The 14,935-nt window shown below is 39.5% G+C and overlaps 2 protein-coding genes across 2 annotated transcripts in view; one reads left to right on the forward strand and one right to left on the reverse strand.

Moving 5' to 3' along the window:
* IPPK (inositol-pentakisphosphate 2-kinase) overlaps window positions 1–2,382 on the forward strand; it is a 32,789-nt gene extending 30,407 nt beyond the window's left edge. Inside the window, exon 13 of the mRNA XM_086619158.1 lies at window positions 718–2,382. Coding sequence (XP_086475284.1) covers window positions 718–943 — 226 coding nt within the window. The 3' untranslated portion in view covers window positions 944–2,382. The remainder of the gene's footprint in view (window positions 1–717) is intronic.
* Window positions 2,377–14,935, reverse strand: part of CENPP (centromere protein P) — a 145,363-nt gene continuing 132,804 nt past the window's right edge. The window contains exons 7-9 of the mRNA XM_086619159.1: window positions 7,107–7,186; window positions 4,559–4,650; window positions 2,377–4,247 (exon numbers count right to left, since the gene is read on the reverse strand). Coding sequence (XP_086475285.1) covers window positions 4,126–4,247; window positions 4,559–4,650; window positions 7,107–7,186 — 294 coding nt within the window. The 3' untranslated portion in view covers window positions 2,377–4,125. The remainder of the gene's footprint in view (window positions 4,248–4,558; window positions 4,651–7,106; window positions 7,187–14,935) is intronic.

A 14,935-nucleotide genomic window follows, 5' to 3' on the forward strand; every position in this document is an offset into this window, starting at 1 on the left:
GTTTTTCTGCCTTGGTGTCCTCATATGACAGGTTTTTCAAGATGAGTTACCTTTAGGTGCCTAATTAAAATAGGCAATAATCAAGAGGTGACATCTTTCACTCTGAGGCTGGAGGCTTGGCCACAATGTTACTACCCATTTGGGCTTGTGTCAGCAATCATAGTCTGCTCTTGTGGAGGAGAGTTTGCTTTACCAAAGCCTTGTTATTTTTAGAGAACATTGTTTTCTGTGTTTGCCTCGCAGTTGTTGAATAAAATGTTTGTCTTGAATAAATGCTTGTGATGGAGATGACGTGTACAATTTGAGTCCTCCATCCTTCAGTATGTTTGGACACTACTTCTGGTACTAAATTTGTATTATCTTGAACCCAAGTAGGAGTTGCAGTAATTCTTTCTGCTTCTGCTAGTTACTACTTGCTATTGCTTTGTATGCGTACCACCTAGAGATACTGAATACAAAGACACAGTAATTGGAGGTAATGTTTTCACTTAAGCTGTGTGGAAGCTGAAAGGAACACGACTGGAAGAGGTGCCAGCAAGACTGGTTAAGCTGGAGCTATAGTTTCCTAAATGCTGCCTTAGCTGAAGTTTATTTTCTTAAGCTCCCATGAATGTTCTAAGATAAACATGAGAGTCACTTTTGAAGGGGACTCGGGATACACAAATGAAGAGCGTTAGCTTCGGTGGCTCAGATGTGCAATATGGTTTTGTTTTCCAGCTCTGAGCAAAGACCTGTGGTACTAACTTCCAAATCGAGATTCACCTTTTCTGTTTCTGTCCTGGACCTCGATCTCAAACCCTATGAAAGCATTCCTCATCAGTACAAACTTGATGGCAAGATCGTAAACTATTATTTGAAGAACGTACAGGCCAAAGATGACCCAGTTATGTCCAATCTCTTCAAGGAGAATGAAGACTGCACTTTAGTTCTCCATAAAGTGTAACCCTTTCCTTAAGGTTATTTTTATTGGAACACATTGGAAAGTGAAAGATTAATGGAATACAATTATGGTGATTTTTTTTTTTTCTGTTGTGTTCAGTGCATTTTTCAGCTGTGAATGTTTTTGCTTTAAGAAACGATTTCTAATTGGTATGCCTCTTCAGAGACATGGAGTAGCACTAAACCATGCTTTTGCTATATAACCTTAATGAATGTATTTAATACGACAGAACAGATAACGTGCCATACCTTGGAGCTAGAGGACAGATCAAATCAATGCTAAAAGTCTACTTCCTTAGAATTGAAAGAGCACAGAATTAGAGGTTTCCTGAAGTATTGCACTAACATAGAAAGCCTGATTACTAACAAGAGAATTGCCTTGGAGCTTGTGCTTTGAATCTCACTCATACCTACTAGGAAGAGGGAATGCTCTGGCAAAACCTAATATAAAACTTTAGCATTAAGTCCACTGAAAATACAGCTGAAGTAAGTGGCTGCTCAAGTGTTACCAGTCTGTGGAACTACTGTGTTACTGCAGAACACTTTTAAGTACTAATGCATGAGATTAAGAACACCAGACTGCCTCCAGAAGTTTGTGATCACCTTGTATCTACCTGAAGCTTCTGAAACTAAGTGAAAAGGGTTAAAGGTAAGCGTCTCTGAATTTTATGTGATAGCTGGGCTTAACTTGTCTGACATACTGGGCTTTTATTTTCTATACATTATATGCTGCTATTGAAGGTGAAACCACAGCTCGCTCTTAACTAATTTAAATTTAGCTACAGAAATAATATGTTCTGAGTTTTACGGATTATTTCAGGTCTTTCAGATTGTGTCCAATGTTGATGTTATTTCACTGATATTCCACATACTGCATAGCGTGACCAGGTGCTTCCAGGCTTATTCTTTTTAAGTGACTCAGAAGAAAGGTGACAGTGTCTGATTTTCTGAAGCTGCAGGGGGTCACTTTCTCATGAGGAGGAGTACTGGAGCTAAGCTTTTATCACTACTTCATCAATTGAATGATGCCTTTACTTTGTAATTGGTATGTGCAGCTGGAGACTTGTGAGATGTTACAGTAGATGTCATCCTCAAGGAAGACCCTGAGTTGGAGACTGAGGATATATTCAAAACTGAGGGTAGTATGATAAACACTTTTCCCATATACTTGGGGATTACACACCCTGAAACATGCAGAGAGATGCTATTCAAGCTACAGTGAACTGCTGTTACCTGGATACAGTGTGTGCTTACTGGCAGTGTTTTTCAAAATAATGTAGGTTAGCATTTACAAAAAATATATTGTGATCTCAATGTAGGGTTTGAATTGTTCTGTTTCACCTGAAATTCAAAACCAAAACCAGAAAACCTTGTATCTGTTGGCACAACTGAAGGGCCGAGTAACGCCACGCACGCAGCAGTGGAGCTTTGCCGTGGGCAGCGGCCCACAGTAGCAGGCTCCTGTACTCCACTTCCAGGTGCCAGCGTGCAGTTCGGGGACAGGGCCGTGGGCTGCGCTCGCTGCAACGGGATGCTACAACAGTGCAATAAGCTGGTAGCTGACAGTGGTAATAACCCCTTCTTTCCAGAGAAAACCCTGGGGGGAGAGCGTGCTACCTGTGAATCCAGAAATCCTCCTGAACTGTTGGGCAAGAGGAGGAAGGAAGGACTATCCACAGCTGGAAAGTGTTCAGGTTTTTTGTGCTGTAACTTTACATACATTTCATATGCAAATAGACGTGTTTGTGCTGATCAAACAGTTTCATTTTCATGCAAGAAGGAGCTAAAGATGAAATAAATTAAAGGTTACACAAACTCGCTAAACCAGTAACATGTCAGCAGATAAAGTAGCAATGAATTTTGCCTGTCTACTGCATTCCAAACTTGAAATTAGTCTGCCTTATCTCTAACAAGGTATGTTTTTACAGAGCCGCTGTTCAGCAAAATAATCTTGGGCATTGCTCATCTGTAGATTCAGACAGAAACCAATCCCATCTGTCAGTTTTTCCTGACCTGCCAGAACAGAAGGAGACTATATCAGTGATCAAATAGTGGATTGTTAAAATTACAGTATGATAAACATACTGTTGCTTTAGTTCTTGATTTCTCCACCTATCTCACCATTGCTATATAATACTTTGTGATAACAGGCAGTTGTACTACTTGCATGGTCAGAGAAGCTGTGGACTTGAAAAAGAAGTGTCTATTACTTGAGAGAGTCCACAGTTTGTGTGTTTGGCCCCTTGCGTCCAGGAGCAACAGCTGTTACTCCCTGCCTCGAAAGTACGAGACTTCCACTTGTATAGGTTTGGCTTGGATAAGGTCTTTTGGTTGCAGGAGCCAGTGCTGAGCTCTCCTGAAAAATGCTGAGAGTTCCCAAACAAGCTAGTGGTACATCTGATGGAAGTAAAGGAAGATTACAAGACATCTGTCTAATCGGTTTTGTTTCTTCAGGGATGAATGTATCAAATGTGATGCTTTTGTGATGTGTTACCTACTAGAATTTCCCCCTAGAAGTAGGAAGTCAAAATAAGGTACTGCAGTGAGCAGTAGTTAACTCGTCCATCTCTTTGCAGAAGTGTAATGGTCCTTTCTTGTTTAGTTTAATGCTGTCTCTACTCAACACTTACACTGTGGAAAACAGTTACTTCGTACAGTTACTACGCTAAGAAAAAAAGGGTATGTCTTTGCAACCTTCAAATTGTCTACTTCCACTCTAATTTAATGAGAAAGCTATTTAACTCTTTGTTCTAGGAGTCTCTTACTGTTCTCTTGACATTTTAAAATCACTGTACTTTTACAGAGCTGTGAAATGAAATGGATTTTTATGGACTTGATTTTGACAGTGCATGATCTTTTAACACTTTCCAGGTATCTAGAAAATGTTAAGAAGATAAACCACTCTGGTACATTAATGATTCAGAAAGATAAATTTATAATGAAATCACTCTGTACATGTAACTATTTTATTTGGCATTTTTGTATTTAAATGGCTGTATTTATTTTCATGTCATGACAATTTATATATAACGTGCCATAATTGTACAGATAGCATGTTTTATGAGTATGGTTTCTAAATGGAAAATAACTTAATGTTTATATTCAATAAAATTATAGACTGTGTAACACAATATCTTAATTAAAACTACTTTTGAAATTGCTACCTGTTGTAAGTCATGCTGGTATTCATTTTCCCAAGCCAACCACTCTGATCAGATTCTCAATCGCTGACTCAATCCCAAACAGAAGCAGCATGCTTCGGAAGCGGGCGGGTACATTTTCAATAGTTGCCATCTTCTGCTGCAAGACTGCAAGGAAAATGTAACAATCAATGTTTTTTTCCCAACAGTTGCACTATTACTGAAAGTAGCTGCCAGCAATTGCATTTTTGGATAAAATGGGTTACCTGCTGCCTAGAGGAGGAAGACATACTTGTTTTTGTAAACCCTTTTAAATTATTCAGGAGGTGAAGCTTAGCTGCTTGCTAAATTGGGATTTCTTTGCTTGGTTGGGCTCTGCAAGATGGATTTCTGGTTTATCTAAAGAGATGTTGGCCAAAAAAGGGGACAGGTGTTCTATGTGAAAGCACAAACGCGGTCTCTGGAGTCAATGATGTTACCTTGCTCTGGTACTTTCGTCAGAAGGTCCAGAACAGGCGTAGTTCTCCCTTCTTCATCTAGATGTACCTTCCAAACAATCGTCAATTCAAACCTGTGTCACGTGCACAGAAAAGTTGGTTAAGTGTTAACTAGGCAACTGTCTCTAAGTTTTCTTTAATGCAGAAAGTACAGTATTGAGGAGGGTCACACTCATTATGCTCTTAAACAACGTTCCCTCAGGTGATGCAACTTACCTGTCTCTCTCTGTTTGAGAACTGGAAACACTTAACAGTTTGAACCAAGGAAAACTCATAATCTATTGACAAGGACAGGTTATGATTTCATTTCTGGGTACATTCAAATTTTCAACCTCAGGGATTTTTCCCCTGATTCTTATCTTTGTCTCTTATGAATGGTAAGTTTCTGTGGAGCAGTGGTAAAAAAACTAAGACACGAAAGAAAAAGAGTATGTAAGGGGCTGGGGGGAGGGAAATGCTGTCTGCACCCTGTGGTCAGGTACTGTGCTTAGTACAGCATGAAAAGAGAGGGAAATTGTTTCACAAGTGTTTGCATCTAAATAGTGATGATGTTCTGGGTTTGGAATAAGGTCCACCTCAACAGTGTTCATGGCCTTTTCAGAATAACGCACAGGGATAAATATAGCCAAGGCCTAGATTCCTACATTCACTTGCTATTAAGATAATAACCTGAACCATCATTACTCCTTCAAGAGTGTTTCTGGTGGTTTTTGCAAGGCTAATTCCCATTTCCAGCTTTCGCCGTGGGATAAGATGACTACACCGTAACTAAGTGAACAATGAGGCAGTTGGCTTCTACAGGTGGAGAGTCTTTCTAGTCAAGTACAGACTCTAGAACAACGTTCATACGAGTTTTGCTGCTTTGTGACATCCCATCTGCCTTACTGCATTTGCAGTCCCTTCCAATCCCTACTTTTAGGAGTATTCCCTATTGAAAGCAAGGCTTTCCTAGTGTAAAGCTGACAGGCACAATAACAAGTCATTGCCAGGAGGAAGTTCTCTTTCTCAGCATTGTTTGAATAATCACAACTGTAAAAGTTTCCTTTTAAATAGGACTTGTCAGCCTTTTGCCACTTCATTGTTAAAAATCCTTCGAGAATTTGTGCAGTTTGTTCTGGGATTTTGTGAACTAATTAATATGCAAATATATTTCCTACCAACCCACTGAAATGATTTTAAATTCCCGTATTTCATGATCGTGGGTGAGAGGGAACGTGTAATGGAACTTGGCACTTGTTGACATGCAGAGAAACTGTAAAATAGAGCAGCTTATTTTCTAACTGTGATGATGGTCTCACAACAATTCGGTTCAGCAACCCGGAGTTGAAGCATTTAGTTTTACAGGCAGATTTGGCTAACCTGAGACAGCACTAGCTATTATGGTTTATTTGCTGGGTCCACAAACAATATGGTGGAGGGAGCTATACTTTATTTCCAGTTTTTCCATATAAATTAATGCATGTTATAGCAAAAATGTAATGAGAAGGGAATGATCTCATCCTTTCAGAAAATAGCTACTTTTCTTGGCCCTCACAGAATTCCTGACAGTGATAAATACATTGCTTTACATGCAACTTCAAGGATTTTTTTACTCAATTCGAAAACCCAAACCTGTCAGAACATGTCTAGCAGGGAGTCCAAACAACTCCAGCATGTGTGGTAGAGTAATAGTAATAAATGGCAGCGCAGTGATCCCCTCCCTCTGATTTCCTTCTAAAACAATGGAAAAACATAGCTACAGTTGCTTTTAGTAATGTAATAACTGCAATTTTCTTTCCATTCTTTAATGGCAAGAAGACCAAAGAACTGTGCTTTGCTTCAGAGATTTGTGATCGTTGCACCTCCTACCAGAGAAGAAAGAATGAGCTGTAGTTGAGCAGCTGCCACACTGGCCCTCGCCTGCAAGAAGGGAGAAGCTTCGTCGCTCGAGGCCCGGGGGTGGAAAATACTGCCTTATCTCATGGAGGACGGTGGCCAGTGGCCCACCCTGTCACGTCACAGTAAGAGGGATGGTGGCCTCAGCATCTGCTCTGCCCCTTGCTCTGGCCGTGTAACACAGAAAGAACTGAGATGGAACAGATCCAGCTGAACCTGACGTTTCCTGATGCGCGAGAGGGAGGATGCAGCCCACATTCCTAAACTTTGAATTTAGACTCTTCATTGTAGCATGAGCTTCCAAAACCAACACAGTAATAGATATTTTTTTTGTCTTAAAATGCAAATGAAAAGCCTGCTAGATAGAGCCCTTTCTTTTTTTTCCACCTAGCTTTCTAAAAAAGCGGGTACACACAGTAGCAATACAATTGACGTATCTAACAAAGTCACATGCAGGCAGCCTGTGCATATTTTTTTTTTCCCTCGTGTTTTTAAAATGTGGTTCTAGCCCTAAAATGCAACACACATCATCTAATCTCTGTGTTTAGAGGCGTTATAAAGCAAAGAGTGACTAAATGTTCAGTCTGATTACCTATAGATCATGCATTTCATATTCTCTATGTACATAAATGAAGAAATGTATTTCTTGGCTTACCCAGGAAGTTTGGGGTTCCTTAGAATTATATAGTCTCCCAGCAGTCCTTCCGGAAGGGTCACAACATCAGGATATTTGCCCTGGGAATAAACAGGTTCCAAAGGGCATAAATTAAGTCACAAAAATCACAGCAGAAAGGCGCTTTCTAGCTAGTGCTTTCCAGTTGCAGTGGATTTTAATATGCTGCCACTTCTAGCTTCCATTTGTAATAGTTAAGAGTAATAAAACTAATTGTTTAAAATGCTCAATTTTGTGGGGTTTTTTTTTAGGTTTTGATGGTTTGGGGGTTTTTGGTTCTTTGCAGTAGCAACCATGGTATCAAGAGATACTTAAATTTGGTCACTTCAGAGGAAAAAACAGTATCAGGCGCTTGTACAAACAGGCTTTGGAGGTCCTTGTGCAAGACCTAGAAAACCTTGAAAGAATATTTTTTTAACTAAGTTCTGTTAAGTTAATTTAATAACACATTGTAACGCATCAGCATTTTGCCACCCTCCCTCTGTGATTTAAAACCTTACTAGTACACTCGTTTTGATATTCCTTTTGAGAAAGTGGATCACCAAGTTCCAAACAGTGCTTTGAAGGTGTGAAGTACTAAAGGCAACGACATACCAAATAACCACTAGTATCAAAATGTAATGGGACAACGGAAACACGATAAAACATACAAAACTACTGACTACTATTAAACTTCCATGCGACTGGGAATCAGAGATATTTTCAATTTCTTGTGTGCAAATTATGATCTTCCTTCCATTATGTTGTTAGCGTAGCTAATGTTTTACCTTGAATTGCCTAAGACGTATCACTTTTGCTATAACTATTTCGAAAGCATGTAAAAGAAAGGCAGAATAGTAGCTATGTGTGGATTCTTTGGAAGTTACACAGTATGTAAGGTGACACTCAGAGTATGAGGAGATCCACATGCACCAAAATACTGGGAAAGAACACAGTTACTGCATCCTGCAGGGACATGCTATTGCAGAAGAAAACACAATCTAGATCAGCCTGTTGAAGGCTTCAGCTCTGTTACTTGTGCTGTCTTACATACTGGATACAAACCTGTGTTCCAAAAATTGCAGTTTATAAGGTGTGAAAAGGCTGTCGGCCTAAATCATTCTACAGCGCTCACAGGGCAAATGGTATTTCTTACGGAAAAGGAGCGGGAGAGCTCCTCTTTGAAAAGCACAGGAGAAACTGAGTTAGGTTTTATAGCATTACGCCTCATCTGGCAGACTGAAATTGCTACCAGATGTGACCTTGCTCTGGTTTAGGAATTTATGACAAACTGAAGGGGGTTTGTGCAGAATGCCAAATGACATAAAACACATGGAATTTGCCAGTTTTAATTTCTACAAAGTATCTAGAACTGTATTTACCATGGGGATAAAGGCCCATAAGGGGCAACAAAATAAACAGTGGTTACAGCGTGAAAACGTGGCCGATGCAAGGACACTCGCCTCGCAGAACAGAGATCTTTTTTCAGCTTCACTCCCTGTAGAATTATGCTACTTTGATGACAATACAAAACAAGTTTTTCAGGCTTTCCTTCTCAATAACCCATGTATTTGATATTCATTACGTGCCTTCATTTGTCTGTTACCGTAGGTCTCGGAGAATCTAGCAATCTCTTTAGCTCCAGGTTGCAAATAATAGAAATTTAGGATTAGCTTGTTTATGGTGAACTCAACTCTTAAGTTCCTCGTTTACAAGAGATCCCAAGTATACCACGGCTAAACACTGAGTCATGTTTTATCTTCATCCGCCCATACTGAAGCCTTTGGGAATCACAAGAGAAAATAGATCAGAGGCACTAGATAAGAGCTCAAATTTTCAAACCACTGTAAAATGCACCCCTGACTCCTTTGGGAGCTCCAGTGTAGCTACCATAATCGATGCATTTGCCCCCAGTTAGTGGGTGGTATTTTATGTTGTACACAACCAGAGGTATCTCAAGGAAATCTCAAAGTCTGTAATTTTCTGTTGTCTAAAAGTTTCCTGTACCTGCGTTGGTGAGTTCTGCACACGAAGCGGTTATTCTGTGCCTTAAATAAATGCCAAGGTTTTGACAATCCATCTGCATGCTGTGAGAATATGTCTGGTGTGAAATTTCACAGAATTTGGGATAAAATCTGGCTTCTTAGCAGGGAAGATGATATTTTAGCAATCCACAAAACACACAAGAAGTCAAACCACAAATACCTACATCTCTCTTCAGGCGTATTACGTGCTAAAACTGAAGTCGTACCAGTGGCACGACGCAGTACCTCGCCCGGACCCACGGACGGATGCATGTCTGTCTGCCCGTCTCACCTCAGGGTCACTCTGAACCACCATGTGGCAGAAGCAGGAAAAGAACCACCACAGCCAGGATTAAATGAGCATTTTAAACTCTGACAATTTAGGGAACAAAACCCAGGAAACGCAGTCACACAATCTACCTTTCATATTCCACATATAAATGTAATGTCTGTATCCCGCAGGTACAACGGGGGGATCTGGCAGGTCAATGAAAAGCCAGGCACACGGTACGCACAAGCTGCAACAGCCCTGACAGAACTGCAATCCCAAATACACTCTGTGGGTACCAGATTAGCACCTCATATTCTCTGCTGCACAACTTTTCTAAGTTTTCCCCAGGGAAAAGAAAAGCTGAGTAACAAGCAGGGTAACAGAATGACCTGAGCCACTGAAAGGTCCCTTGGGAAAGTCAGTAACTCCTATAGAATCTTGAAAAAAGGACGCCGGGCAACCAGAAAGATACCACATCAAGTAGCGCAACACCAGATGGGAAAGATCAGCTACAACTGCATTAAGCAAAAACTGACTTTAATCAAGAAATATCTTTCCTCAGACGACTTTGAAATGTCAGTGTATGATCAAAACCAAAGCTTATGCTATTATTACTTCTGGACGGAAATTGTTTTTCCAGCTCCTTCAGGAGTCCAAGCAGGCAATCTTATGGGAACTTGTGTCTAAACCAGAAATAGTCTCAAATCACAACGGGACGACAATCACGATGGAATACACAGTCTTCCCTTTCTCCCATGACGGATTTTACACATACACACACACAGAGTGTCTATAAACAAAGTATATTACTCTTCAGCTGTTGACAATTGCGTTGCAATTTTCTGCAAACTAAAACTCTTCTAAGGAAAATGTTTTATGTTTTAAGTTATTCATCTTAAGAGCCATGATTAAGAATGCAAAGCAGAAGCTTGCAAAAAGCAGACTAAAAGCAGACACATTTGCTTCTAACCCACTTATGAAGAAAATATGCTACGCTGCTCTTAGGTGGAACAATAGTTCACACTTACTGCTAATTTTAAACTTGGCATTGATTCTGTAAGGACTGTAAATGGAGAGTGCCAAGCAAGTTATGCTGCTATGAGTCTCTCCACAGGCATAAGCTACTTCTAAATTTACCAAAGGCTCGGATTCGGGGTGATTTATATGTATGTTTTGCGCAGGTAAGGCCACAGTATCATCACCTGGTGGTAGCATCAAGGCCTTAAATAACGACATCAACATTAACTTTGGTGATTCAAATACAAATTATTTGCAAAAATGATGGGAAATTCTAGATAGTGTAGAATACCAGTAATGACAGGATTAGATTCCAGAAGCGTTATACAATCAAACCCACTGCCACCAGCCTGCTATCCGCTGCAGAAATGTAGGTCAATCCCTTAAGTAGCAGTGAAGTGGGAAGCCATCCCACTGTACTGCCCCACGCGCTCCTGCTGAGAGTCTGAATTCAGAGCAGCTGTGTTCTCCAACAGCCTCAGTCTCTGGTTTGAGCAGTGATCTGATTTTTAGACTATAGTAATCTAACTCAGATAATAACAACAAATGAAATAATTTCACTATTACCATGATCATAGAATCGTCTGGTTGGAAGAGACCTTCAAGATCATCGAGTCCAACCATTCACCCTGCACTGTCAGGGTCCCTAAACCATGTTGCTCAACACCAAATCCACACGGTTTTTAAAAACCTCCAGGGATGGGGACTCCACCACCTCCCTGGGCAGCCTGTTCCAATACTTCACAACCCTCTCTGTAAAAAAATTCTTCCTGATATCTAACCTAAATTTTCCCTGTCATAACTTAAGGCCATTCCCTCTCGACTTGAGGCCATTCCCTGATCAAGTTCTACAGATACCTAAAACCAGCAAACACCAAGCTACGAAATGTAAGTGCAGCAATTACATTTTTTGAAATTAGTTTGTATTCCTGCTTTTACTAAGCCTTCTTCTAGCCCGCATAACTACAGTTCCATTTAGGAGATCTGGTCTTACAATTTATCTGTCCTTAATGCACATTTGGTGCCACCTTCACTAAGGATTCTTATCCTCAAGTTACCAACTATTTTGATCTGTCACAAATGGAACATTGCGTATACATTTCCAATCAATTATCTTTCTAGAAATGTAATTTAAGTTGTTTTGATCAGTTTCATTTTTAGATATTGGTCAATACATTTGTTAATGCATTTCAATTAACTAAAATATTTTCTCTTGTAAGACAGCTGTCACCAACATGAATATATAATAAGGATTTATACTTTCCTGTATTTTTAAAGTACAGTGGCAAGGCCTAAGTCAATGAAAAATCTCTCCAAGAAATTTAACTTTTCTTGTACCAACATCCACCTCAGATTTCAACAAACCAGTCTGTCAATACGATGTAATTGAGAAATGACTAATACTGTATCTAAAAAGAAATGCATCATATTTTTTCCTTCTTTCTTTCCATCTCCACTGCTTGACTGGGCCTGAGCAGCACTGTATAAATTGATGTACACTCTGAATACGAGGATGAAAGAAAAACCTGTAACATAGGCAGATGAAGATGTCTAAGATAGCCATGGTTTTGAGAAGGTCTTGTCTCAAACTTCCATTTTTTGAGACTTCTTTTGAACTGAAAATCAACAAGAAAAGTCTGGAACCTTTAGAATATGCAAGGAGAGAAACCCATAGCCTGCAGAGTCTGCAACTTTGTCACATGCGTAAGTTGATGTTCTTTACGTGGAAGTTTTTGCTGTACAATGGCAGTGTTTGTTTGCATATTTTTAATAGAATACTGTCATAGAATAGAATCATAGAATAAAATCACAGAATAGTTTGGGTTGGAACGGACTAAACGTCATCTAGTCCAATCCCCCCGCAATGAGCAAGGACATCTTCAACTAGATCAGGTGGCTCAGAGCCCCATCCAGCCTGACCTTGAATGTTTCCAGGGGTAGGGCATCTACCACCGCTCTGGGCAACCAGTTCCAGTGACCTGTAAACAGTACCGGTGCCATTAAATATTATGCCCAAAGCCTGAAAGGTCTGAAATTTGACTATGGAAAGTGCCGTGTCACAGCATTCAGTAAAAGCCTTCCCGCCTGACGAACTGGAATTATTGAGTCAGAAAGACAAATGACTCACAAAGGGAAAATTCCTACAGGAAGACTTTTTGGTTTTAATGTGCTACATGTTAGATTAGATTTCACCTCAAGTTTCATTTACAGGAGTTTTTAAGGAGTATGTAAAGAAAGTAACACGGTAATTATAGTTTAAACGTATGAGCATAATCAGCAAATCTATACTATGTCTCCTTAGGGGTTTGCTTAGTACCCCCCAAACAGAAAGCATTAGACAAACCAGAGGGATACAAATGTTTAGTTTTTCACACAGAAACCCAGCGTTAGGACTGTCATGCTTACTGAAACCATTCCAGTGTTATAAACACAGTGTCAACTATGGGCAAACCAAGCACCCTCCACTGCTTTAAATCTGGCCAAATAAACACCAGTCCATTAAGTAACTATCCAACACCAACATAAATTGTTAAATTATTGTTAAATTGACTAGCTTTGTCTACCAAGATCTGTTCTTGTAGATGTAAACTGATGCAAATGTAAACTGAATGAATTTCCAGTTATTTTTCAGAAGCGTCAGTTACACGGGTAAAATATAGATTCACAAAATATCAAAAAAACAATGAATCTAAAATGCTATATAACTAAATTTGAGAGAGCTACTTAGAATTTACTTTCATATGATACACCTCAGAATCTGAGTATGTTTATCTTGCAGGCTGACATGTTTAAATCTTTGTGTCTTCAGCAGCTTAATAGTAGAAACAAAGGTCTTTTGGAGCTACTGGGGTATTTGTAAGGCTTAAACATTTACATTTTGAGGGAAAAACCACTTTATCCCATGCCACATATTTTTGGTTGAAAAGTAAAGTTTTCTTTATACGTCATTTCATGTGTTGTTTGGTATCCTTCTGTGGAAACAAATTCTATATTATCTGAAATCTGTATTTGGTGCATAGCGTATTGATCACATTCCACTTCAACATTCACACGTTAATTAGAAGATGCAGTGAATCCTCAGTCTCCTGTTTTGCCCTTGTACAGCTATTTACTGTGTGTATGTACATGTATGATTCACAGTTTTAAACTATTTTTGTAAGGGGGGGTGTGTTGTTGTTTTTTTTTTTTTTAAATGGACTCCACTACAGCAACAGAGGAACATTTAGAAAACAATTTACCCAGAGTTACACCATTATTGTCTACTGACACTTGGAGAAATGCTGTGGCTATTCCCTAACTCAGAGCAATGTAGAATTGGGATCTCACTAAAAATCAAATTAAAAAGAAATAAAATTCTAGAGCAAGGAGCTTTATCAGCATCCCAGTTATGGTGATACCTCATACTAGCATATTTCAGGAATCGGTGTCCCACTCCTTGCTTGTTCTGTCTCTGTGCATCATATGCATTTGTGATAGATCTTCATAGAATCATTTCGGTTGGAAAAGTCCTTTAAGATCATTGAGTCCAAACATAAACCTAACGCAGCCCAGTCCACCACTAAACCACGTCCCTCAGTGCCACAAAATTGCGCAATTAGAGTAAGAAATACAGTACGTAATTGCTGAGGTAGCATTCTACAAATCAAGGGAAAAAAGGCCATTCTGAATTCCCTCTATACTAAAACATATGGAACATTAGAAACACGAAACAGTTAACACAAAATACTTCTGTATAGCTCAAACGGTAGCTAGCACCGCACAAAACCCACTCGAGCAACTCCACCTTCTGCACTCTAGTATAATTTTACAGTAATTCCACAAGATGCAAGTCTCCATTTATTGCCTCTTCCAATGCAAAGATCTAGTCATACTTAAAATGTTTAGGATGTTTTAAAAACTAATAATGCTGTATAAATTCTGTTCATTTTTGTACTTTGCTTTAAAGAAAAAGTATGGTTGAGTCCAATATCTGTTGGATTTACAACACTGATGTTTTAGGGAGGGCTGTCTATGCTCAAATAATATTTTTCTGTTGGTCATAATGAGATTCGGACTCGAGTAACAGACATAGAAACATGAGGAAACCTCGCATCAACACAGCCCTACTTCACCAGGGTCTAAACCCAAATTTCCACACAAGGAAACAGGTATTGCTGAAGCTTCAGCACCAAACGAAGTTGTGTGTCCAAACCAACATGTTCTAGTGGCTAGATGCTCCAGTGGGGTGTACTGTTAGCTTCTGCATCGCTACTTCACGTGGCTTTGTGAGAACAAAGACAGTTCAGTCTGTGCCTGTAAGATAGCAATATGTTGTAAACCTAAGGTCAATAACTTAAGTTACAGTAAAATATGGCAATCTTCTCAGGGAACAGACAGTGCATGTAACTAAATCTCAGATAAAGCCTAAAACTACAAACGTTATTAGTACATCAGAGGTCAACTTTCATCAGGTTGTTTTCATATGCTTAGGAAGACGGCAGCACGCTTCTATTTTTGGATAAGCAGAAATATCAGCTTGA

Source organism: Tauraco erythrolophus, chromosome 12 (assembly GCF_009769465.1).
Source record: "Tauraco erythrolophus isolate bTauEry1 chromosome 12, bTauEry1.pri, whole genome shotgun sequence".
Lineage (NCBI taxonomy): Eukaryota > Metazoa > Chordata > Aves > Musophagiformes > Musophagidae > Tauraco > Tauraco erythrolophus.